Source organism: Polypterus senegalus, chromosome 3 (genome assembly GCF_016835505.1).
Source record: "Polypterus senegalus isolate Bchr_013 chromosome 3, ASM1683550v1, whole genome shotgun sequence".
In the NCBI taxonomy this organism is placed as follows: Eukaryota; Metazoa; Chordata; class Cladistia; order Polypteriformes; family Polypteridae; genus Polypterus; species Polypterus senegalus.
In genome coordinates, this window is record NC_053156.1 from 10995688 (window position 1) to 11021945 (window position 26258).

Here is a 26258-nt window from a genome sequence, read left to right on the forward strand (position 1 = left end):
TCCCACTCTTGAGTTGTCCTCTCCTTACGTTGAAGAAGAAATCAGGACTATCTGCCCACTCAAATCCCCCCCCTCCGCCCCAGTAGAGTCGGCTACTGAAGAGCTCACAGCTGGCCAGAGTGGTGGCCATACTTGCACCCTGCTAATCTGTCCTGTGCCCGCTGGACCCTCAGTCTCACTGTGTCCATCCACGTCCACTGCAAAACTGCCCTCGAGGTGAGAGACCCTGTGAAGCTGGTATATGCCATGAACGAGGAGCCTCCAGGGGAACACCAAAGAGGACCACCGCAAATTGGGGACCTGCCAGGGTGGCGTTCCACACATAAAACAGGCGGGCACTGTGGCCTGAAGGCCAAGGTGCTGGCCGCTGGACAAAAGCAAGTCACTTTACCAGTCTGTGCTCCAACTGTAAATATGGAGGTCCATCAGCGGGCAGTTTTTTGGTCAAGTGAAGCCCCTTGGATAAAACACGCAGTAAGGGTTTGTTTGTGTACATGGAGTCCCTCCTCAAGGTCAACGTCCATTCGTCTTCTGAAGCCTCGTCTACTAGCACAAGTGACAAGGATTGAGAATGGACCCCGAGGACCACAGGGAATCCTGGAGAAACACAGCAGGGCCCCAAGTGGGCCGTATGGTGCCAGGCGCTTTGCACAAAGTGACATTAAAAATAGGAATTCTCCGCCAGCAGGGTTTATCAGCACACTTGCCAGCGAGGCATGACTCTGCATAAACGTTAAACAAGCAGGAATCATGGAGCATGCGGCACCATAAATATTATTTGGAAAACAAAGATAAGGTCCGAGCGGTGCCCTAATGTCCCCGCCAGGCGCTGGCGTCTGGGGACGCATTTCGGGGCCGGCGTGACCTTGGCTTCTGGCAGCCTCGAGCTCGGAAGGAAGCCTTTTTGAAAGGGAAAGGTGTGCGAGTTTGGGATAAAGGGGGCGGCGGCGGCGGCGCGGACAGGGGGCTGCTAACTACCTGCCTTCTCGTTCGCCGACGTCCCTCCCGCCTCTCTCGTGGCCCCTACTGCGCTTGCGCGACGAAACGGCACGGCACTCAGTTACTCCGGAACGGGACAGCGCGGGTAATCATGGCAGCAACAGGCGGACTGGAGGAAGGCTAGGGGGCGCATCTGCAGCACTTCAGAGAGCGACGCGATGTGAGGAGCTGCAGTCGCCAGCCCGTCCTGTAGGGGCGCTACGTGCGCGCGAGTGAGCCAACCTGAGAGAGAGCGAGAGAGAGAGAGAGAGAGGGAAGAGAGAGGGAGACAGAGCGAGAGACAGAGAGAGAGAGAACGACCCCGGTGGAGGACTGCTACTCCTCGGCTCTGCCATCCCCAACGGGCGCACACGGCAGGATCCCACGCGCAGTCGCGGTGAGTGGGCAGTGCAGCGCAGCGCAGCACAGCGCAGCGTGTATCCTTCGGGCGTCCTCGGAGCCTGCAGCGGGGATGTCACCTCGGGCGGGAGCCGCCGAGCTCTAGCTTGACAGGGGGCGTGGGTCGCGCTCTCTTTCCAGCGCAAAGACACGGGCTGCATCTGCACCGCGCCGGCGACCCTCCGGGCCCGTTATCTCATGACACGCTCCACTCGTGGGTAAGCGGCCGCGAAATCGCAGCCAAGGCGAAGATACCAGAGGGCTGGTTGGCGAGCGAGCAAGCAACCGAGCAGCCGGTCGGGAGGCGGGGGCGGCTTTGCGGAATGCAGCAAGCTCGGGCATCGGCGGGGGTGAATGAGAAGCCCTCGCTCGGGGAGGGAGAAGGGAAAAGGGAAAGACGCGCAGGGACCCGCGCGAGCCTTCGCGTGCGTTTCTCTCGCTTTTTCGGCGCTATGGAGACCGAGTTGGCGTTTTTTTTTTTTTTTTTTTATTCGAAGGGGGCGAGCTCTGCGATGGCAGCATCCGCGAATCACGCGAGCGGAGCCCGAGTTCGGCGGCGGGAGCCTCCGCCTGTCACACGCGAAGGGCGCTCGCTTGGCTCGGGCCGCAGTCGAGTCGAATCGAACCGGGGCTCCATTATATAACTTTCTGTCGACCGCCCTCATCACTTCTTCTTCTTCTGAGGGCATCGGCGCACGCCGGAGTGGCCCCTGTGGGCGTGCGGGGGGCACCCAGAGCCTGGACATGGCATCTTGATGTGCGTGGTCACTACGCATCTGCGTAAACAGGATCCGGCTCCGGCCGCTCCAAGTTCTCGCCAAGTGGAGGAAAAGACGGCGATGGGGAGGAAATCTATTTTTGGTCCATCAACAATGCGGCAGCTGTCCGACCCGAGCTGGGGAAATGAAGTGAAGTGAAGGCGATTCCGGGTGGCGTGTGGCCGAGCGGCGTGAAGCCCCCTTCATTTCCCCCAAGCCGAGCATTTGTCCTGCCAGTCCGCCGCCCTCCCCGCCCCTCCGAAGGCGCTGGCTGGCCTCTCCGCCCCGAGCATCAGGCGCTCACTCGCGGCGCTCTTTCTGCTCATTTTGTGTTGCGATTCCTTGTTGGATTAGCGTTGGAAGGTTGAGGGGGCCGCGTTTGGGGCTTCACGCCGCCTGGGGCCTTCTGCTGCCCAGTTGGCACCTGATACTGGCCAAGCAGTGACATTTTTAGGCTGGCCTTTTAGTCAGATCCGTCCATTTTTTCCTGAGCCTACTTCCTTCACCACAGGGGCGTTGACACACTGAGCCGAGAAACACAGAAGCCAGGCAGGAATTGGCACCAAGATGTCTTGTCAGTCCACGGCTTGGTACGTTCGCATTCATTCCCACATTTGCTTACACTGCAGCCGGTCTGAGTTTTGAGAAAAAGCCAGTTGAGCTGAGAAGGCCACACTTGTACGCGGTTCACTCTGTGCCCGCTGGGACTCGAACCCACCAGGCCAACAGCAAACAGCATGGTGCGGGAGGGCACTGCCGTCAGCATGGGGTGCTGATGCCAGCAGAACATGATACATATATGAGAAGTGACAATGTTGGGCCACGGCTTGGCGGGCTCTCCTGTATACTAGAAGGTTATGGAGGAACCTGCTGATGTCACCTGAGCTTGTGTGAGTGGCATGGCACTGCGCCACAGCAGGTCTGCAAATGAAGGACTTATCCAAGGCGACTTACGGCATTTGAGATGCACTTGGTTTAATTTCTTTTGTTGCTTCTTTTGTGACGCGACTCGCTCAGGGTCACATGGTGTCTGTCACTAGTGAGATTTGAACTGTTTGAAGTCCAAAGCCTTAACTGCTGTGCCACACTGGACGAGTCTGTAAGCCACAACACGCAATGTGTTTACATTGGCGTTCATCACACTGGCCACCAGTCCCCATTCTGACGCATCTTCACGGTCATTTGAAGTTGCAGCAGTGTCATAAAGCATAAAAGTGAGGACTTGAATCGGCGCAGTGAGTCCCGGGGGACACGTTGTTCAGCTCCGTTTATTTGGCTGACGTCTTTATCCAAGGTGACTTGCACCGTTTGAGATGCACTCGGTGGTTCCATTTCTTTTGGAGCACAAGCAGGAGAAGTGACTTGTTCAGGGTCACGTGGTGTCAGCAGTGGGATTTGAATGTACGGCCTCAGGGTTTGACATCTAAAGCCTCGACCACTATGCCACACTGCCTGCCCGAGCGGAGTCCGATGAGGCGGGGGGTACCTGGGTGGTTCAAAGGGGCACTTGCTCGTATCTATGTGGTGCCTTTCATGGCTCTCCATCATTCATGTTAATCATTTTTAAGACTGAGATGAGTTAAGTGGAGGGAGGCGGTCGCACCCGGGGGGCTTTCTATCCCACAGGAGAGCTTGCGCTTGCTCAGCGTGTGTTGTTTCCTTTTCAGTGGAATTGCAGGTTGAGGGCCCACGTTGCCTAACTTGTGTATTTGTGAGGTTCATCAATATGTTATTACTATTATTGTTGTTATTATTGTTGTTGTTGTTATTATTTTTATTGTTATTGTTGTTGTTGTTGTTTGGTTTTGTCCTCTTGAAACCAACCACGTATCTCTCAAATGTTCCATTTCTTTTGGTTTTCCACTTGCAGCACAGGCAGGTGAAGTGACTTTCTCAGGGTCACGATGTGGTGTCAGTGGTGGGATTCAACCCAAGCATTGGGGCTTGAAGTCCAAAGCCTTAACCACTGCGCCACCCTGCCTGCTCAAATGGAGGGACAGTGGAGTCCGCTGAGGCAGGCCTACCTGGGCATTTCATGGGGACACTGGCCCTTCTCCAATATGGCACCTTTTGTAGCTCCCCACCTTTCATGTTTTTTCATTTTCAAAGGGGGTGGAGGTCTCACCGAGGGGCTTTCCAGCTCATGGGAGGGCTTACTTGTGCCCGACTTCTGGTATTTCTTTTGTGGTTGATGTGCATGCTGTCTTTTTGCGGGTCCTCGTTGCTTCCGCTTGTAAGTTTGTCGAGGGTGACTTAAAACCATTTGTATCTTTCAAATGTTTCATTTCTTTTGTTTTTCCATTCAGAGCCCAGACAGGTGAAGTCACGTGGTGTCAGAAGTGGGATTTGAACCCACAACCTCAGGGCTTGAGGTCCACACTGCCTTCCTATGTCCCAATCATTCCCAGTTTGAGGGCAGGCACATCACAGGGGAGTCTTGGAGGCGTGAGGGTTTTATAATGTGGGGTGGCATGGTGGCGCAGTGGTTAGTGCTTCACTGCTCACACATATCCCAAGCCTGCTTGATATCTATGCATGTTGCTCCTGTGTCTGTGCGAGTTTTCAAAGTTGGCACACTCACCCTGTGCGAGTTTTCAAAGTTGGCACACTCTGTGTGTGTGTGTGGGTGAGTGTGCCCAGCGATGGACAAGTTCCCGGTCATCTGCAATTCAGAAAATGGGCACCATGTCTGGGGTGGCACACTGCATGACCGGTCTGAGGAAGTTGGGCACCACTTGACCCAGTTCAAGTCTTCAGGTGTGTCAGCCCAGTTTGAACCGGTTCAGAGGTCAAGCCTACAGTTCTAGAAGTAGTTAGAAGCCCCCTTGATGCCCCCCCCCAGCTTTATTTGCCTTACTGCAGGTCACTTGTTGTTTATTTTTCTATTTCTCTCTTTTCTGTTTTCTGCCCTCAGCCCCCTTGACGACGCCAGCCTGCTTTTGTGTGTGTCTTCTCCAGCACGTTGCTCTGCGCCCACCGGCGGCACACTGCCCACCCGCACACGCTTTGGGTCAAAGTAACAAGGATAAATGCCTTTTCCAGCCAGAGTGGGCAGCCTGCAAAGAAGAAGCGGAAGCCTTCCAGGTTAGCTCGCCGTCCTTGTGCACACGCCGTTGCGCTGGCACCCTTCTCGTCCTCCTCCTCCTCCTCACCCTCACTTTCTGACCTTCCTGGCTTTCTGCAAGTGTCACCTGATTAGAATGAAAGTCTTTCCCAATCTTACCACAGAGAGAACAGTCAGCAATAGGGGAGATGCTGAACAAGGCCATGGAGGGGCTGGTATTTGGGGGGGGGGCAGTGTGGTTAGGGGGACGTCGACCCTCAGCTGAACTGCCCTGCCCCTTCCAATTTTTGAGGTCTTGTGCCCTAAAAATAGCTGCCCAGTGTCAGTGGTCAGTTAACCGCACTGACCGCTAATTCATACTAGAAGCGACACGTCAGCTCGTCCGTCCAGCACACGCCGAAGAGAAACAGCAGCCATCATCAGTGTCCAGCTGGTCTTTGTGGTCATCTCTCAACATCTATGGGATGAAGTGCCTTAGCTGTGGCTGCTCCCCGTATATAGCGCCTTCATTCTGCTTTAGCCTTTCTAAGCCTGACGATCGATGAGTCAGTTGATGGAGGAAGAGCCGAGCACATTATATCAATGTACGTGTGTGTGTGTGCGCACGCATTTGCTACACTACCGGGATGGGCACAAGCTGTCCTGCCACCCTGCTCACAGTTAGTGGGTTTGAAAATGGATGACTGGATGAAATTCACTTTAACCAAAAGCCTCACAGCCCTGCCACTGAAAAATAGATCTCTCTCTCCCTGGTGCTGTGGAGGTATGGCCGCCGGTCCAGGTAGGCACTGAGGGCTTGACCTGTCACGCTGGGCACATCAGAGCACCCCCAGGGCTCATTGCCCTCCAAACGGTATAGTAGGCAAAAGCAGACAGGTGGGCACTCAGACTGGCAGACATGCAGATGACCCAGCCTGGTAGACAGGCAGACGCGTGCAGATGTGCTTACCTGTGCCATCGAGACCACACTTAGAGGGCGGAGTGAGGCTAAGGATCTGCACTGGCATCCTGAAGGTTGCCGGTTCGAGTCCCCGTCACTGCCAAAAGAGATGCTACTCTGCTGGGCCCTTGAGCGAGGCCCTTACCCTTCAAAAGCTCCAGGGGTGCTGTACAATGGCTGACCCTGCGCTCTGACCTCAAGGGGTATGCGAGAAGATGAATTGCACTGCGTGTTGTCCTGTATAACTATGTATGTGACAAAAAAATTAGGAATTGTTATTATTAAAACTTGCATTGCTGTTGATGACAGATGCCACGTACACTGCAGGTCACGTGAACGATAGTCTGCTGCCTCAGTCAATTAGTCAGTTGGTTTTTGTTTTGTACAGCCACTGTCATGGCGTGTGCCACCGTGAGAAGCAGGCACAGCCTGGAGAGCGGCCACGGGTTACATGATGATTGGCACACACAAGTAAAAATGTCACAGGGCACAGGACAACAAGGTCTCTGTAAACCTTTAATATAGTGCCTTGGTAACACCTGTCATGTCTGTCACTAATTGTGGTTTCAGAGAGTGACATGTTGCATGTTGATTAGCACCTGTCTATCTATCTATCTATCTATCTATCTATCTATCTATCTATCTATCTATCTATCTATCTATCTATCTATCTATAATATAGTGCCTTTCATATCTATCTATCTATCTATCTAGCTATCATCTATCTATCATATAGTGCCTTTCATATCTATCTATCTATCTATCTATCTATCTATCTATCTATCTATCTATCTATCTATCTATCTATAATATAGTGCCTTTCATATCTATCAGAATTTGGAATGTTGATGAGGGGATGAAGGCATAAGTGGTGAGGGTGATTGGCAGATTAAAAGGTGCCTGATGACCACAGAGGGTTGCTTGTCAAAACTCGGGGGTCCTTCCAGGGGTGCTGCAAGGCGGGTAACCAAGGGTGAAGTCCAGAGAGAGTGAGTGGGGGTTTCTGGAGCAAAGCTGGAAGTCCTCCCAGTTGTTTTCAGATAACAAAGGCGTGTGCCAGGAGAAGCTGGACGGTGTGAGCACAGAAGTGGTCCACGAGGCCATGGGGTGGGACATCCAAATGCAGTTTCGGCAATATGTGACTTGAGGTGACAGATGGGAACAGGATCAAGAGAGCGGGCAGTGGGATGTCCAGAGGTGAGAGCAGAAGGAGAGGAGGTGACATCTTGGAAGGGCCGTGGCTTTCATTGGGAGTGCAGCTCGATGGCTGGAGTTCCTTAGGCTGACTTGTAGGAGTTGGCGGGGTGACCAGATGGTGCCCACTTATGGCTCCAGGTGTACAGCGTTCTATTCTGTGCCAGCGGCTGCTGGAGGTGCGAGGGGTGGGGGAGGGGGTTTGCTGAACAGAGGGTCCAGTGGGACGGCAAGCGTGACATTGAGGTGGGGTTTGAGGATATGGGTGAGCTGCCGGGCCTCACGGTTGCTTTTTCTTGTCTTCTCTTGCCCACTGCAGGATGTCCTGGTTCAGTGGGATCCTAGTGCCCAAAGTGGACGAGCGTAAAACAGCCTGGGGGGAGCGCAATGGCAAGAAATCCAAGAGGAAGCGGGCCTCGTCCCTGTGCGGCCCCCGCTACATGAGCTGTCTGCACGACCTAGAGGCCATGGACGAGCCGGCCCCTCCGGCCCAGCAGCCCCTCCGCGGCCGTCCCGCGGGGGGCAACCTGGGCCTGCGATGTGGTTGGCAGGAGGACCACTACGGCAAGAGCAGCACCTCGGGCGCTGTGGACGTGGGGCTCAAGTCGGTGGACCTGGGCTTTGAGGACGGGGAGCTGAAGGCCGGCAAGGGCGGCGACGAGCAGGAGGAGGACGGCGGGCCGGTGACGGCGGCCGAGTGCTGGCAGCGGGTGCTGCGGGTGTTCCAGTCCAAGAAGTTCCAGTCGGCCAAGCTGGAACGCCTCTACCAGCGCTACTTTTTTCGCCTTAATCAGAGCAGCCTGACCATGCTCATGGGGGTGCTGGTCATCGTCTGCGGAGTCATGCTTGCCTTTCACTGCGTCCATGGGGCGCTGGACAAGAGCTACATCTCGGTCCTGGCCGTGGCCATGCTGCTGTTCCTGGGCCTCATGGGCTTCTGTAACCGCAACAGCTTCCATCAGGATTACATGTGGATTGTCAGCTACCTGGTGATCGCCATTCTCTTTGTGGTGCAGGTCCTCGGGGTGCTCATGGTGGCCCCCCGGACTGCCTCTGAGGGCATCTGGTGGTCCGTCTTCTTCATCTACATCATCTACACGCTGCTGCCTGTGCGCATGAGGGCGGCGGTGCTCAGCGGGATCGTGCTGTCCTCCATCCATCTGGCCATGTCCTGGAGCCTCAACCTGGGTGACCCTCACCTCTGGGAGCAGGTATGATGTGGGGGGGCCGTTTTTGGGCGTTCTTCATACTTCTCAGGCACAGTTCAAGTGTTGGGCATCGGGGGGCACTGAAGTCCTCACTGGTAGTGCTAACTGCTTTAAACTGACTTCTTTACTGCCCAGTAAGACCCCCTTATTAGAGAAGCCAATGAATGGCAAATGTGCCTGACTGGGACTGGGCACGTGAAGATGGGGTCCGAGTGAAGGGGGCTTTAAAGGACGGAGTGGTGGCTGAGCCCAGACTCGCAGCTTTGAGTGGTCGGCTGGCAAACTCGCCAGTCCCGATTGTCCGATTTCTCCCCAATGACACTGGAAGACTGGAAGGTCACCAACGTCCTCCTGTCCACCCACCAAAACCCCTTTGTCACTTAGCTGTGCTTCTGTAGTGTTAGGGTGAAATCTCCCCTTAATGAGTGCCCACCTGTGCCCACCTTCCCACCATGTTCTTGTTGAAGAATTCATCTTAAAGTCACAGCTGGGGTCCACTGCGGTGCTGCACCTGGTGACGAGCCCCTCACTCACACTACAGGCTTCACAAATGAAGTCAAACACAAAAGTAAGTACCCCCCGGGTTCGTTTTCTGAGCTTCAGCTAAACACGTGAAGGCGATGGAATTGACTTTGCAGTTAGTTGTTGTGCAGAACATGAACAGCTGTGCATTACCATCACAGTAAGCCCACCCATGGCTCTAATAATTGTCCCCTCAGTGTTGGCATTTCCTAGCGCTCTTGGACATTGACTGGCAGAAGGTTTTGCCCAGTCCTCCATGCCACTGTGTGACGTTTAAGGAGGGGAATTGTGTGCACCAATCCCCCCACATCATCTCCTTAGGCTTTCACTTTCATGGGGGGGCACCTCAAAGCCCTCCATTTCGTTCTTCTCAGTCATTCCTTGGTGGATTTACTGCTGTATCACAAGGGGCTTCAATCCTTTGACAGGTGGTCTCATGCTGTCCTCAAGTGAAGAACTCCTAGTGGGCTATGTGATGGTGAGCTGCCCAGGAACCTGATGCAGCAAAGTAGCCCCCATACGCGCACATTTCCACCAGTTTGCTTCTTCTCGTTAAATGTTGTCTTTGTTTTTTTGCCATTCATGTCTTCCTGCGTTGTGGCCAAACAGAATCTAACAACAGAAGGGAGGTGGGCACTCAGTCAAATTGTCACTCGTTTGTTTGGCTAATGGCTCAGGTGTCCCAATGTCCCCTCCAGATTCCTCTTAAATGTTCTCAATGTTTCTGAGTTTGTTTATTTGTGTAGCCCCGCCCAGTCAACTGCCACTCAAGCTTTTTGTCACACCCTGCCATTCAAGCACATAACCCCGCCTAGTCAGCTGAGACTAAAGTGTCAAGCCCCGCCCAAACTTCAGCCAGTCATGTGGCAAGCTCCGCCCAGCCTGCTGCTGCATTAAGAACAAAAGAAATGTGACAAGCGAAAGGAGACCCCTTGGTCCATTTGTCACTCGTTTGTTTGGCTAATGGCTCAGGTGTCCCAATGTCCCCTACAGATTCTTAAACATTCACAAGGTTTCTGAGTTTGTTTATTCGTGTAGCCCCGCCCAATTAGCTGCCATTCAAGCTTTTTGTCACACCCTGCCATTCAAGCACATAACCCCGCCTAGTCAGCTGAGACTAAAGTGTCAAGCCCCGCCCAAACTGTGGCCACTCAAGTGTCAAGCCCCTCCCAGCCTGCTTCTGCATTAAGAACAGAAGAAATGTGACTGGTGAGAGGAGACCCCTCAGTCCGTTTGTCACTCGTTTGGTTAGCTAATAGCTCAAGCTGTCCCAATAGCTCCTCCATATTCATCTCAAAGGCTGTCGACGTTGAGCTCCTCCATGTCTCCCACAACTCTTCCTGCTTTCACTCCACTGGTGTCCTTGAGTACCCGATTCACCCCTAAGCTGTTGCTGGTTTGACTTTAGTGTTGTGTTTGAGGACTTGGAAGACCTGGATGAGGTCCTCACGCAGCCTCCTCTTCTCTGTCACAGTAGTCCATGTCTGTCAGTCCCATGATGCACCTGGCTCATCCAGCATCTTGTGTTCTGCTCTTAGGCAGCTGGGCCTGGATAAGCTGCAAGTTGTTGTAGGTGGTCTTCGAGTGGGATCGTTGATTTCCTATTATTTGAAGCTTCCCAGACTCCTTGAGAACTTTCTGTCAGGAGGCCTCAGGGGGCTCTTTTGGTGTCAGCGGGGTGATACACGGCCCCCTCAAACCAAACAATAAGAGGACAGACGCCGCTGTTGATGCTCTGGTCATGTGCAGCTGATTCTAAATTGAAGGATTGGAGGTTCGGGTAAATGGTGGGCTGCATTTACTTGATCCACATGCAAAATTTACATTTTTTTTATTGAAATTCTTCAATGGACTATGATATGTAAATGAGGCCTGATGTTTGTTGAGTGCTGGATGGCTACATTTGACAGTATGATTGGACATGATCTGAGTTTCATGGGAGGGACCACCACTTACTGTTCTGCTGCTATTGGGACTTCATGGGGGGCTGCCCCCTCATTTTGATGTTATGGGGACTTCATGGGGGGCCACCCCTCCATTGCTTCAATGCAATCAGGACCACCCCCTTATTGTTCTGATGTGATCGGAACTTCATGGGGGACCATCCCCTTATTTTGATGTTATGGGGACTTCATGAGGGCACTTACATGTGATCGGGACCACCCCCTTATTATTTTGAAGCAGTTTGGACTTCACAGAGGACCCCCCATAACTTCCACACAATCAGTACTTCACTGAGGATTACCCCTTATTGTTTTGATGTGATCGGAACTTCATGGGGGACCACCCCCTTATTATGATCTTATGGGGACTTCATGGAGGACCACCCCCTTATTATGATGTTATGGGGACTTCATGGAGGACCACCCCCTTATTATGTTGTTATTGAGACTTCATGAGGGGCCGCCCCTCCATTGCTTCATTGAAATCGGGACCACCCCCTTATTATTTTGAAGTAGTTTGGACTTCATGGATGATCTGGGGGCAGTCCCGATGTTATTGGGATTTCATGGGGGGCTACTCCCCCCTCCATTGCTTTGATGCAATCAGGACCACCCCCTTATTGTTCTAATGTGATCGGAACTTCATGGGGGGACCACCCCCCTTATTTTGATGTTATGGGGACTTCATGAGGGACCACCCCTTTATTGTTATGATTTTATTGAGACTTCATGGGGACACTTTGATGCGATCAGGACCAACACCTTATTATGATGCTTTTGGTACTTCATGTGGGCACCTACATGTGATCGGGACCACCCCCTTATTGTTTTGAAGCAGTTTGGACTTCACAGAGGACCCCCATAACTTCCACACAATCAGTACTTCACTGAGGAGCACCAACTTACTCTTTTGATGTGTTTGGAACTTCACAGGGGGCCCACCCCCTTATTATGATGTTATTGGGATTTCATTGTGGGGGGCTACAACCCCCTCCATTGCTTTGATGCAATCAGGACCACCTCCTTATTGTTATGATGTTATTAAAACTTCATGGGGGTGCTTCAACATGATCAGGACCACCCCCTTATTGTTTTGATGCAGTTTAGACTTCATGGAAGACCACCCCCCCATAGCTTCAACCCAGTCAGTACTTCACCAAGCACCAGCTGCGTATTGTTTTGATGTTTTTGGGACTTCATGTGGGGGGCACCCCCATTGTATCACCCCCTTATTGTCATAGTAGACCACCTGCTTATCATTTTGATGTTACTGACATTTCACAGGGGACTACAATGTTTCATGATGATGAGGACTTCATGGAGGGTCGTCTGCTTATTGTTTTAACTTCATAACTTCAAGAGAGAAGGAATGTGTGGTGTGGCACAGTGGCACTGCCCATGAAGAGGGGAATTAAGACGGTGGATTTTGGAGGTCTCCACTCTTTGCTTTGCAACCATTTTGGTGCTGGTGTGAGATCTGGAAGCTGGCATCGACACCAAAGTAAAAGTCTGAGTCCTGGTCCAACGCTAACCTGTGCACCGCACAACAGCCTGATGTCTTGTCTCGTCTGTGGTTGCGGCTGACTTTGCTGCCCCTTTAAGCCCCTCATAGAGCTCCAGCTCCACCTGGCAGCAGATGGCTTGTGATACTTTGGAAGTATGAAACTGTGCTGGGAATTTTTCACAGAGTCGTGTAATTTGACAACCCCTGTGGTCCAACTCGTGTCACCTGACATCCTGGGTATTTTGCTAAAACTGTTAAATAAACGACTTCTGGAGAAGGCTGTTATACACGAGAGGACCAATAGGAATGAGCATTTGAATCGAAGACCCGCCCCCTCTCCCCTTTCATTGGTCAGTCATGTCCAGTCCTTCTTATTCATGCACTAGTGTAGTGAAGTTTTGACTTTGTTGTCAATGCCAGCTTTTGGACTGCAGCATTGGCACCAAATCCATTGTGAAGCAAATAATAGATGACTACAGAACAACGACCCCCCCCACCCCACCACAGTGTGCCAAGACGTCATGTCACTCTGTGCCCTGCTTCCCTCTTCATAGCCATTAAGTCCAGATCACGTCAAATCAAAGGGGGCAGGGGGTTCCCCATGAAGTCCAAATCGTGCCAAAGCAGCCAAATGGGTCCTGATTTTGTCAAAGCAATAAGTATGGGATGTCCAAGCAATATCTCCATTTTGCGAGTGGTCCGTTCTCTTCTAGTCCTCCAGCTGGCAGGTGGGCAGAGTCAATCGCCCTCATTGTGGGTGACAGAATGGACTAGCTGGACACGGGTTCAAGATTTGGGGTACCAGCCTGGTGACCCCCCCTTTAAATGTCACCACAGAACAGCAAAAGATATAAATGGCTCTAGGGGACCCCATTTTCGCTCTCTTGCTCTCCCACTAGAGGGTCATATGAAGACCCTGACCTCCATCGGGGGGGGTATTTGCCCCCCATCCTCACCTCCTCTGTTTTGCCCACTCCACACACACTGTGACCAAATGACCAAATGCACAGTTAGAACCTGAGTGGACACGTCACACGGTTTAAGAATCAGGACTTTCTCATTTCAAGTGACCCAGTCATCCAGCCCCCATGTGAAAAAGTCATTGCCCCCATGGTGTCAATAACTGGGTGCAGCGCCTAACTGACCAGTTCCTGTAACTTCACATCACCGCCTCCTTCTCTTTGCTGTAATTCAGACACGTGGCTCCGTTTGTGAGGGTCAGTTGAGGATGTGGACAGGACCGCTCAGTCACGTAACCCCATGACGCTTCAGTGTCAGGTCAGGACGGGTGATGCCATCTAGCTGAAGAAGAACATTCTGGTCAAGTGCTCAGTCTGTGGTTCCTCCATTAACTTGCAGGTCCTCCAAAGCTACCCCAGCCCGTCATGTAGGCAGGGTGTCTTCAGGCATCTGATTGTGTTCCTCTGGAAACCCCGTGGTGACCAATGGTGGTCTCAAGAGGTGATTGTCCACATATGATGAGATTTGGATCACCAGGGAGTCTAGTCATTGGTGAGCTGTGGTCAGCTGGTTGAGGGCACAGCTGTGTGGCCAGTTACCTGTCGAAGTGAGAGTTTAGAAGCGGTGTTCTGTGTTCTCCACGGGTCCCCTTTCTCTAAAGGCCTGAAGCCATTGGCTGTGACAAGTTCAAAAACAGAGGATAGCAGGAAGGGGGCAAATACTTTTTCACAGCACTGTTTCTCGGAGCCCGGAGCTCAGTAGGTTGGTGGATGAAAAGACGAGGCTGTGAGCGATGGCATTACAGCGCTCCCTGTTAGACCCTCATGTGAGCCCTCTATGCGCCCTATGCATGTGACGCTGTCCCCTTTTTGGCAGGTGGGAGTACTCAGGTGGCACTTGAACCCAGGACTTCAGGACAGTTAGGCATCATAACTAACACCTGCACCCCCCACATTAGAATTATAAAAACTTGTGCCAGCGTCATGCCAACACCCACCCAAACCAGACCTGACCTCTGCATCTTGACCCAAGAGTGATGTCCGGCTGCCTGGTGCTTCACCCACAGCCCATCATGCCCAAATGCCCACAATAATCTGATATGTTGGCATCCCTGTGTCTCCCTGCACCCGCTACCACTCAGAGCCCCCCTAAGTATGGCTGAACCTGGCAGTGGGTGCCATAGCCCACATTTCTCCTAAATCTCTGTCACAGTGTGTGCCCAGCGACATTCTGTGTGTGTGAAGCCCCAGGTTTTGTCCAAAGGGTCCTATTAGACTGGCAGAAGGCGTCGTTGACCTGCTGCTTTGTATGTTGGCGATGACAATGACGTGGCTTGGAATTGTGCAGGATGTGCAGAGGGACAGGATGGGGACACCACAGTGACCGGGAGAATTCAGCTGGATGTGGTCTGTGGGAAACTGGCGTCTGCGGCTCTTGGTCAGGCAGCATAGCCGGGCAGGACAAGAAGAGCGGGTCAGCAGTCTGTGTGCCACACAACAGGGAGCGGTCCGGGGATGTTTGCCGTGGCCTTACTTACCCCGCTGTGGAGCAGAAATAGCGAGCCGGGTAGGCAGAGGAGAAGAACAAACTCACACACACACAAGGAGAATGTGGTGCTGGGCAGGGCTGCCACCTCACAAAGATGGCAGACGGGTGAAAAAATACATGAAAGAGGAAGTAGACAGCCGGGTCACAGGGGGCACAAATGCCAGACTCAGATCACCTGGGCAGCGTTTTGTTCAGTTCTGTGCTTAAGAACTGCCCACTCCCGGGGGGCTCCTCTTACAGGTACTGTCTAAGTGATTTCACAGAAGTGACCCCCAAACCTCAGGGTCCTCATTGTCACTGTACACTCAGCCATTTCTGAGAGACCCTGGCATTTTGGCAGGGAGCCAACTGAACCCTGGGTTGGCAATTTCAGCTCAGATCTGAGCTCAGTATCTCATCATGTGGCAGACTGGTAAGGGGATGCCAGTTCTGTTCCCGCCCCACTCATTGGGTCAAACACTTAATCTGGCAGGGGACCACTGGCACAAAGGCCTGTAAATGTTGAAAATCAAATGAAATGATAAAATGTGTGACCCTTGGCTCCCGGCTGCCCTTATTCTCTCATTAAGTTGTGCCAAGTGGCCCTGGGGCACAGAGTGCTTGACTGAGTGAGTAGCTTCAGTTTTGTTCACAGATATTTGGGGAGGGGGCGGGGGTTGTGTGGGGGCTCAGGGTCATTGGTATAGTGCTGTCTCTTTCTTTTTAACTGGGCGGGCACCATCCCGCATGCACAGCCTCACAGGCCCAATTCAGTACCCCCATTCACCTGAAGGCATGCACACAGATGGGCGTGCAGGTTGGCACTTGAACCTGGACTCTGGAGCTGTGTGCCACCAGCACTCCCAGTGTAACCTGAATGTTTCAGTCTGGTCTGGCGGGCCTGAAGGGCAGACCCCCTAAGTTATAGGTGAAGGCTGGGGAGTGGACCCCAAAGTGGATGAGCCTTATTGTCTGGAGCCTGGGTTCTGCCATATAGAGGTGCAGTTGGTGAACAAGGGTGGGGGTACCACTTAGGTAGGGGTGGTTAGGGTGGCAGAAGCACAAGTGGGCATTGAAAGCTGAGTGATTCAGAGTTCCCTCCAGTGCCCGTTCTGTTTCCCTGTCAGGCTCAGCCAATATGCCTGCTGGCCCTGGTGTGCCCGTTTCCCTCCTGTTGCAAGCCAAATCTGCCACTTCTGCATTTCAGCAAAGGGCACTTTATGGGGTAAACTGGCAGCCCTCCAGGACCTTACCCAGTGTGGCGGGGGCACTTCTGGTGTCTGCACCCAGTTGGGTCCTGCAGTTTTCTTTCTTTCTTTCTTTATAGAAGTTTATTGATTTTATCATTCAGCTTGAGTCAGAGTAAGTGTTAGTCGCTGTGCCAGTCAAACTTAATATGCCAGCTGCCTTTTCCGTTTGATCCCAAGTCTGTTGCACTTTAATATTTTGGAGACGCTACTTGTCCTGACATGGATTTGGTCGCAAATGACAGCGCTGGGACAAAAGAGAGTAGGAAAACTCTTCAGAAGGGTACTGAGTTGAACTCAGGACCCTAAACCTGGGTGACACAAGTGCTAACCACTGAGCCACACGTACGAGAGTATACTCAAGTGTCCATAGTGTGATTGCTGCTAAGGTGGCAGAGGGATTCTGAATTGAACCCGGGTCTGTAGACATGAGGGCCACTAGTTTCAACCACTGAGCCGCATGCAGCACTAATTTGTCTGTGCAGCACTTTATAATATGAGCACCAGCCAGGTGGCACAGTGATCCAGAGTTGAACCCGGGGCCCTAAACCTAGGAGACCCAAGTTGTAATAGCTGAGCCACAAATGGCAGACTTGATTTACCTAATCAGCTTGTGAGCACGCGCATGGTGATCCTGACTTGAAGCCGGGGCCCTAAACCTGTAACCACTAAGCAGCAGCCTTTATATATCTATTCATAATGTGAGCCCTGGCAAACTGGCACAGTGTCACTAACTTGGACCCAGATGCAGAGACCAGGGTGGCAGTAGTGCTAACTGCTTAGCCACATGTGGCAGCACTGTGAGGACTTGTGCATTGATGCTGAATTGAACCCGCACCCCCAAACCTGGGAGGCACAAGTGCTAACCACTGAGCCACATGCCACACTTTATATATTTAGCCATCCATTCTGTGGGGACATGAGCAGTGACACTGAATTGAACCCGCGTCCCTTGGTTCAGAAGGCAGATGCAAAAGAGGTGATTCTTCTCTCCATGATGTCAGCACTGGCAAAGTAACTCAGTGCTACTGAACTGGGTCCCCGACCCTGGGAGGGAGTGGTGCTGCCCACTGTGCCCGTCACACTAGAGCTTCTTCATCTGTCCACAATGTGCAGGCACAGCATCACTTGGTAAAGGGGGATACTGGGGTCTAAACCAGTGGTAGATGATACATGGCACTGCAAGTGCCTTATATATCTTTTTCCTTGTGCCCGCCCTCGCGCTTGTTCTGTAAATGTGATGCTGTGTGGCACCACTCTGTTTCTGAGCCCTGCCTCCCATCGCCCAGCTTGGCGTGGACAGTTCCCAATGTCCGTGTCATGTTCCTCATGCTTCTTTTATGACACTTTGTGTTTGTCTTTCGTCACTTAGTTCCTGTTTTCTTCTTTTTTTTTTTTTTATTTGCATCCCGACTTTCTCAGAATTGTGTGCCCACCATATAAAAAGGGTGACATTGTTTGGGTGTTTTGCGTTCCAGCCAGCAGAGCGGCATTTTACCAATGTCAAGTGTGAGTTGACTGGGGTGGGGGTAATGTGGGGGCACTTGTAAACTACTTTGGGTATGGGCACTTGTGCCCGTTGCTGCAATTTTGTTTGAGGTCCATTCTATAAATTCAGGCTCATCCCATTTCTGTGCCCAAGTGGGCAGGAGTAGTCTGTTGAGTTTTATTATTGGGCTCACTTTGTTGAATGAGGGGTGAGCACAGCATGAGTGGGGTTGTAACGGGAGGACCCTCAAGTCGGATGTGGGTATGTGCGTGTAATGTGGGCATGTTACTGCTAGAACCCACCAGGCATGCTTAGACTGACATAATCCAGTTGTGGATTTCTTAGGGGCAGCTGGATAAAAGGTAGAAAGCCACCCTGGATTGGCTGCCAGTTTATTGAAGTGCCTACAATGCCAGTTTGGAGTCACCAGTTCACCACACAAACATGTCTAAAGGTGACAGGGGGAGAACATGCAAAGCCCACCCAGATGACGTCTGCGGTTTTACCTGGCAGATCTCTGTGTGTCCACTGTGGTGGCCCATGCTGTACAGCTTGTCTGGTGGTCCGACACCCGACATGTGCTGCTTTGACCATGGGGCACCAAGCAGGGGTTTCCATCTGTCTTTAATTTCCCCCTCCTGTCCATGAATGACCGCTTGTTTGACCATCACATGCTGACCTCTCATTGGGTGTTGATGCATTTTCAACTTTCCTTTCATTTGTTCTCATTTTCACTTTTTCCCCTTATTACCCCACAGGGGGCACCATTCTCCCTGGGTTCCACCTGGCAGTTTTCCTGGCATTTCAGTGTGCCTTCTAACTGCTGCTGCTCAGATCGCCACACCTCAAGGCACTTGAACCCATGTTTGTTTCCTTACTGCACTCTAGTGGGGTTGCTCATGTTGGTCGCCTTCCATATTTTTAAGTCATGCCATCCAGTTCTGTGAGTGTGCCCTGCCATTGACTGGTATGCCCCTGACAGTGACAAGTCCTGCCCGGCTGCTTGTATTGCCACAGGTTTTTGTATTTAGGCACTACGTGACTGTCCAGCCTGTATATCTCCACTGACCAGTGCACCACTGAGGGTGGATGGCGATGCCCACAAAGTCTTACTGGGACGATGCCAGTTAAACCAGCTTTGCATGTAATAATAGCAGAGGCAGACAGTCACCTGGACCCCTGGATTCAAAGAATGGAGAGTTGGAATCAAAGGTGGGCATGCGGCGTGGTGGGTGAGCCACTGTGTCCACCGCTTGTGTCTTTCATGCCAAACTGCAGGTGGCACCCATGTCTTTGTGTGCACTGCTGTTTGCGCTTTTAGCTTCTGCACAATCCACTAGTCCAGTTTAGTGCATTCTGTTTATATAGTGCCTTTCCCAGATGGATTAGTCACCTGTGGTCAAGTCCACCCCTCGTCCACAGTGATGGACCCACCGAGTCCATTTAACTTTTTATCCTTGCAAGCTGCTTAAATCATAAAAATAAAAATGGGCACGGGTGAGCGTTGCAGTCAGTGGTGGGAATGGAGCAGAACTGACCACTCCGTCCACCTACCTGGGCACAGACTGCCCTGAGGAAAGATGGCTGCAGTTGTGTAGGTGTCTGGCCTAATGAGACCCAATGAATACCCAGCACTGCCCGGGCACACGGATGAAAGTCCAAATATTGGAAAGCAACTGCAGGGAGCTAATGGAGGGCAAGTGACCAATTGTCCAGCTGTAGTGACGAGCAGAATGACACACGCATGTGGAGGTTTGAATGACCACGTGGTGAGCCATAATGCCCGGGTCAGACTCTTCAGTGAATTGGTGGAACTTTGAGAGATGAGCCCACCACCGCCTGTGCCCCTGCTTGACTGATGTCACAAGGTCCTAGAAAGCTCCACATTATGCCAATCCAGGCAGCTGGCTCATTCCTGACTCCAATAGGCCGAGTGTTCACGAGGTGTTGGCAAAAGTAGAGAGCGGCACTAAACTCACCTGACTCGTCTTGGGTGTGATTTGCCGAAAACACAATCAGCATCTGAGACGTGTGACTGCCAGTGCTGCCAAGATGGGCACCAGACTTGGCACACAAGTTTCATGAACTCAATCGAAGTTCATAATCTCACTGGCCCCCCCTTTCTCAGATTTACGGGGTCCTTGCACACTGATTCTAAGCCCAGCCAGACTACGACAGGGACAGGGACTCAAAACGTTTTCCAGAAGAATCCCTGAAAAAGTGACCATGGGGTACGTTGCTCCATTCCAGTCCAGTTTGGAGTGGAAAAGAAGTTGAGGACAACTGTTAAAGAAGATGGGGGTCCTGGTTGGGTGGGGTGGGTCACTAGGGTGGAATATCATACTCGTTTTTTTTTTAGTAGCGTTGAGGACTCGTGTGTCCCTCTGTAGCGTTGGATGGTCAGATGACACTGACATCCTGTATGGAGGTGACCATTAAGGTGGGGGTCCTCGTCTCTCCTCTCCCATTGTGTACTCGCAGACTGTAGCCCCCCTTCATGAAGGCGACATACTTGACAGGAGCATGTAGATGGGATGTGGTAGCAGAACACGGTGGCCATATTGGGAATCGAACTCAGGTCCAAGCTCAGTGCCAACCATGGCATAGTGAAGACTGAGTAGCCCGCTTGTACCTATACCCATCTTTAGGACGTGTATAGCTCCTTACATATTGACAGGTGATCTCCTAATTCCAGCTGTTCCCGACCTTGGCTTCATCTCCAGGCGAGGTGCCCACCGGGGTTGTTCCATTCCAGCTTTAGTGACTACGTGCAGCTTGGGGGCCGTGGGTGGCACTAATTAACTGAGAGTAATCTGCTTGGCGCACTCGCTTGGAGGATTTCCACAGCATCCCCAGGTGAGCTAACTAATCTAATTATATGGCTCATGGCATCATGGGAAGAACTGGGGCAGGAGGAGGAGGAGGAGGACCAAGAGGGACAAGGGACAGGCCAGCGACCCCAAAGAGCTTGTTCTCTGGTTCAAGGGGTCTACGTGTAGGGGTCTGGGGTTGAGTGATCATGGAGGACAAAGATTGTCAGGTGATTCCTGTGTTTATTTTGTCACACTGTCACCCCCAATCCTGTTGTGTGGTCTGGTCAGTATGTTGAGGGGTGGGGCTTGCTGAGGTCACTCCCACCTGCACAGACCCTTTTGAGCCACAGACAGTATGCCCCCTGCCGATTTCTTCCAACAGCCCACATTCACGTCGGTTGCCATTACAGTCACAGGCCTCGGACCCCCGTGTCCTCCTCCACGCTCCTCTGTTGGGCTCCCCAGACGGCTTGCAGGAAGTTGCCCTGCCGACGCTTCCTGGCTTTTTTTTCCCATCAGTATTTGTTCCCCAAAGCCCAACGCCCACCATATAAATGTGATTTTTGGACTCATTAACAGCTGATAGTGATGTTTGAAGAGTGGGACGTTTACAGGCGGCAGGCGGCTGTGGGAAAACTGAAAGGGAGCTGGGGATGTAAGTGTCTGGTGCCCCCTGCAGGCCAGAGAAGAAAATCGAACGACCTATAGAGACTCACATTGTGGTAGGTCAGCCACTGTGTACTCTCATGACAGTTGCTTGTGGGGGTCCATATAGCGCCTTTCACTCTGGGGTCTTGTTTCAAACCAGTAGGCTTCTAGGTGAAGGCAGAGAGACAACTGGGAATAGCAGGCGACTAGAATAGGGGGCTGGGCATCAGCTTGGCACAGAAGGAGCTTCATAGATGGGCTCACAGACAGGGGGCGCCACTGAGTATTAGGGGGGATTATCAGAGTCAGCAGTGGAGGCCAGGAGGAGCTCTTTGGTTTGAGGTGACAGCTTTGTGAGTGAGTCACAGACAGGGGTGACACTGAGCTCCCCCACAGAGGACTGGACAAGTGGTGGGTACTCTAAGGTACTTTATGCTTAGGGTGAGAGGTGGCGGTAGGGGGGGCCACAGATATAGGGGGCGCCACTAAGTATTACTGGGACTGTGGCAAAGGTTTCAGGGTGAGCAGTGTAGACAAAGAGTTCTGGGGTCACAGCTTTGAGAGTGTGTCACAGATGGAGGGCACCCCTGAGCATTAGTCACATTATTATGTTAGGATTTCAGTGGAGATGAGGGGGTGTCAGATGACAATGTGGTGACATTGAGCTCATCCAGAGGACTACATGAATGATGGATTGTTCAAGAGGGTGAGGGTGGGGGCCTCTGAGGTGTGAGGTCACAGATGAGGGGTCTCCACTGAGTATGGGGGCTTTGTGATTTCATGGTTAGCAGTAGAGACGAGGGGTCCAGGGGTGTCAGGTGACAGTTTTGTGTGCGAGTCACAGGCAATCGGTCACACTGGGCTCACTCACAGAGGATTGGACACATGGTGGACTCTCTTTGGCACTCCGTGTTGTTCAGTAGGTGAGCCTCCAGGGTGGGGGGGGTGACCTTAAGTGAAGAGAAGGCGTCTGGCAGAAGATCCCCTGCAGATCTTCCAGGGATCACCAGCAGAGGCTTTAGGGGTACACAGAGGGAAGTCAGTCCAACATGCAAATGTAGGAGCAGTTTGTGTATGGAGCTTGTGGCGGGCATCGCGTCATGAAGTTGTCCAGTGGAGACGGGGTAGGCAGGACAGGGACATAGTGACCCCTCTTGCAGCCTCAGGTTTCATATAGCGGCTCTCCTAATACCCACTGTCACAGTGCCACCAGCACAGGATGAGTCAGTCGAGGCCTGGGCAGCTCCAAGTGAGCCACGTGAGGCTGGAAACAAGTGGGGTGGCTGTGACTAGGACCACCAGGAGTCAGAGTGGTGGTGAGGATGGGCTGTGCTGCCACCTTATTGAGCTCCTCGGTGTTCTTTGAGATTCTTTCTGTGTGTCCTCGGCTTCTTTTTGGGGTAACTCAAATGTGGGGGGTCAGAAATGCCATTTGAAGTGGTGACCCCTTGCTTTAGATGTGTTGTTTATTCTTTCTCAGCCCCCACGTCTGACCACTCTTGATTAGTTTGGCAGGACACTAGAGAAAACACACATGGCCAGAGGTACCAGCATGCCACACTTGGTGGCCTTAGCCCTTGGGGATTGAACGTCATCAGCCCTACTCTGATACCACCTCTTCTGTTGTGGCACTTGTTAACCACATTGGGCTGGCGTGCCCTCTCTCTCTCTCACCACTCTTCGTCCTTTCAGGCATGGCACCATTTCACTCGCCGCCTGGCACTCGGTGTCTTTTCAAAGGCATGGGCCGCATGCCAGGCCCATCTGTGCTGCAAAGTGCTGACAGCTGACTGTAGGAAATTTTACAGGAAGTGATGGTTGGCTTGTCGACTGGCTGCTCGTGGGCAGCATAAGCAGGTGGGCATCTTAAAGCCTGAGCAACAGAAGATAGCAGGCGGTTAGGGGGTCTTGGTTCCTGCAGGTTGGCAGTTTAGGGTCAGTGCTATGTGATGGGCCCAGCTCAGGTCAGTGGTCTGACATTTTTAGGCTGGCACTTGTGAGTTGGCTCCTGGCGGTCTTTGTGCATTTTGGTCAGCTCTTTCTGGTCAGCACCTTCACAAGGGCACCAGAAAGGGCAGAAATGCCAAGTTGTCTTTGATGCTTTGGCATCCTTGCATTTTCACGTTGGCACTCAATGGATTAGTTTCTCTGGGTCAGCTGTTGTTGGTGGTTTGGTCAACATTGTCAGTGGTCTGGTGCCCACAGCTCAGTGTTTCAGGGCAGCAGTTGGCATTCATTAGTCAGCATTTGGTGATGGACTTGGGTCAGGGGTCTAATGGTGACTCTGGTTGTCCACATTCTCACATGGGCTCTCGCGTTGTCTTTGGTGCCCACAGGTCAGTGGCCTCCTGCTGGATCTTTTAGGGCAGCAGCCTGTTCTCTACTGTATATTTTCAGGTTGGCACTCGTGGGTCAGTTTCTCATGGTCGGTGTGTCTGGGCAGTTTTTGTTGGTGCTGCATTCAATAGTGTCATGTGATTTCCAGAGGTCTTGTGCCAACTGGTCAGTGGTCTCTCATGCTGGCCAGTTCAGGTTATCGGTCTCACTTCTGTAGATCGGCTCTTTAGGGTCAGCACTTGGTGATGGGCTCAGGTCAGGGGTCTCACATGGGCTCTCACAGGTTGGTGGGCTCACTCTGGCTCTTTCAGGTTACTGGCCTCTTGTCTGACTGGTTCCAGAGGTCCAGTTCTGTCTGTGGTCAGCACCCTCACATGGGCACCCACCAGCTCCGAGCTCCTCCCCAGTGGTCAGTCATCTGCAGTGCTTCAGGTCCCTCAGGTCAGTGTCCTCATACTGAATGCTACCCGCATTCTCAGGTTGGCACTGAGGGGTCACTTCTTGCAGGTCAGGACTTCTTTGTGGTCAGCTCCTGGAGGTCAGCAGGGAGAGCACTGGATGTTGAGCAGTTGGCACCCTTGATGCACAGACACAAATGGACATGGGCAGGAAACAGATGAACAGGTGATTGCTTTGCACACTTGGCTTTTAATGTATGCAAATGTGGAGATGATTGGCACAGGACAGTGTCCATGTTAATATGGAATACAGTAGTGTGGTGGATTGCTCTGACCTGGCATGTGCCATCTCTGATGCTGCTGATGGCTCCTTAACACCATGATGCCTGGCAGAGGGAATGGTGGGACACGGGAAAGGGTCAGTAGGTGGCCGTCGTCCTGGGTGGCACCATCCTAGCTTCTCGTCGTGTCCACGGTCCATTGAGCTTCTCCCCCCAGGACAAGCCAACAACACCAGATGGCAGTCAGGAGACCCCAGTAGCAGCAATTGAACCTGGTGGTGTATAAAGTTACCATTGTATGGCAGGGGTCTTTAAGAGTGCCCACCGTTAGCTGCCCTGAGCCCCAGTGTGGTACCCCTCATCTGGCTTTGGACAAATGCACTAATCACAGGTCCACCATGGCTGTGACCATCGGGGTGTCCTTTGTAGGGAGCAGATGGGTCATTTGACATTTGGGGGCCTGTGGAATTGGAAGTGAGAGCACCAGCAACAGTTGTTCTGCACCCTATGATGCCAGTGGATGCTCCAGAGAGTTGGCACTGATAAGTTGACCCACTTGAGGCCCCAAACGTAACTGTGTTGAGATGTGATGCCAGGGGGTCCCGTGGTTGGCCGTTGTGCTCCACCAGTGAGCCTTGAAGTGACAGCAGGTAGGATGTCCCCCCATCTGAATGACCTGCAAGTAAAGGAGGGGGATGGCCGCAAACTCACAGCGCCAGGCACAAGGGTTCAAATCCCACCCTGAGTGAAGTTGGCTAGTTCTCCCTGAGCCCGTCTTCTTTTTCGTCTGCTGTGTTCCTGTCACGTCCCAGATTCTAAATGTCCCCCCACCCCAGTGTGTGAGTGGGCTCTGTGATGCACTGGTGCCCCCTTCTTGGACAGTTCTTGCCTTGCACCCAGTGCTGCTCAGATAATGATGGTTTTGAATCTTCTTGTGCTGTGTGGACCCTCGGGTGTCCTAACACAGGAGGGTCCGCGCTCTCAAACTGGTGGTCTTGCTGATGCTCAGTGAGCCTCCCCACCGTGGCACTGGTGTGGGTGGTCTCACACCGGAGCTGTATTTCTGCTCCTATGCTCCTCCCCCCCCTATTTGTCATTGCACGTGGATGTTTGGATGTTTGCTTTGGCCGCTTAGGGGTCCGGTCACCTGACACACTTTGTAAATTTGTTCAGCCCTTTGTGCCTCTGTGGTGCCAGGAGGGAAGAAGGTGAAGTTCCTAATCTCGTAAGCAGTGTGGATTTGGGGGCTTCAGGAAGGGGCAGCAGGAGGCAGCCGTTTACTTGGGTCACAAGGCAGGGGCAAACAGGAGTGCGATGGCTTCAGGAGGTCCCGCTTTTGGGAACTTCAGGTGGCACTGAAAATGTGCCCAGCTGGGTGTTGGTCGGTCCAGCTGGTGACCTTTCTTATGCCACTTGGATGGTTGTAGAGCAATGCAAAGAGCATCGGGGGTCTTGTCACAACAAACCTGGGCACATTGGCAAGCCCCCCTTTTATTTTTTTGGCCTCTCTTTTGTTGCTCATGCCAACTATTGTCTGTCAGACGTTTGCCCAGTTGGTGACAGGAGGGATCGAGTGTGACGCTGTGCCCGGGGCCGAGGTCTGTGTGTGTGTTGGGTGGGGCGGCTGACCATTGTGTCCTCTGGCGAGGTGACCCAGCCAGTCCATTCCTGTTGCTTTTTCCTTCTGGTCTGCAGGGATGCCACCCTGGCATGGGCTCCTGACCCAGCGCCATATTTCCTTGCCTTAATCGTGTCCAGTGCCCCCCACCCCACCTCGATTTATTAGGTTTGTCAAACTTGTCCTTGAGCAGCAGGAGCAGCTGCTGACAGGCGGTGGCCGAGGACACGACAGGCTTTTCACAAGAGCTGCATCTGACCACCGTGGTCATCATCTAAGACTGGCATGGCTGAGCCGCCATAGAAGTCCCAGGTTCAAGGCGGCCTCCCTGCTGCCCCTCTGTTTTCTCCCCCTTTAGGCTCTTCCAGGGGTCCGCCAGTCCTCGTCCTTGACTGTGTAATCTCGGTGGCCGTCTCCCTTTGTGGACGCT

At 52.5% G+C, this 26258-nt stretch overlaps 1 protein-coding gene across 4 annotated transcripts in view; it reads left to right on the forward strand.

Moving 5' to 3' along the window:
• Nucleotides 1–1234: 1234 nt before the first annotated feature.
• Nucleotides 1235–26258, forward strand: part of adcy6a (adenylate cyclase 6a) — a 63404-nt gene continuing 38380 nt past the window's right edge. The window contains exons 1-3 of one of the 4 annotated variants that reach the window (XM_039746590.1): nt 1235–1375; nt 5050–5219; nt 7653–8544. In XM_039746590.1, coding sequence (XP_039602524.1) covers nt 7654–8544 — 891 coding nt within the window. In that variant the 5' untranslated portion in view covers nt 1235–1375; nt 5050–5219; nt 7653. Of the gene's footprint in view, nt 1376–1430; nt 1596–2500; nt 2726–5049; nt 5220–7652; nt 8545–26258 lie in introns of those variants that run through there. The other 3 variants (XM_039746591.1, XM_039746592.1, XM_039746593.1) reach the window with 3 other exon arrangements.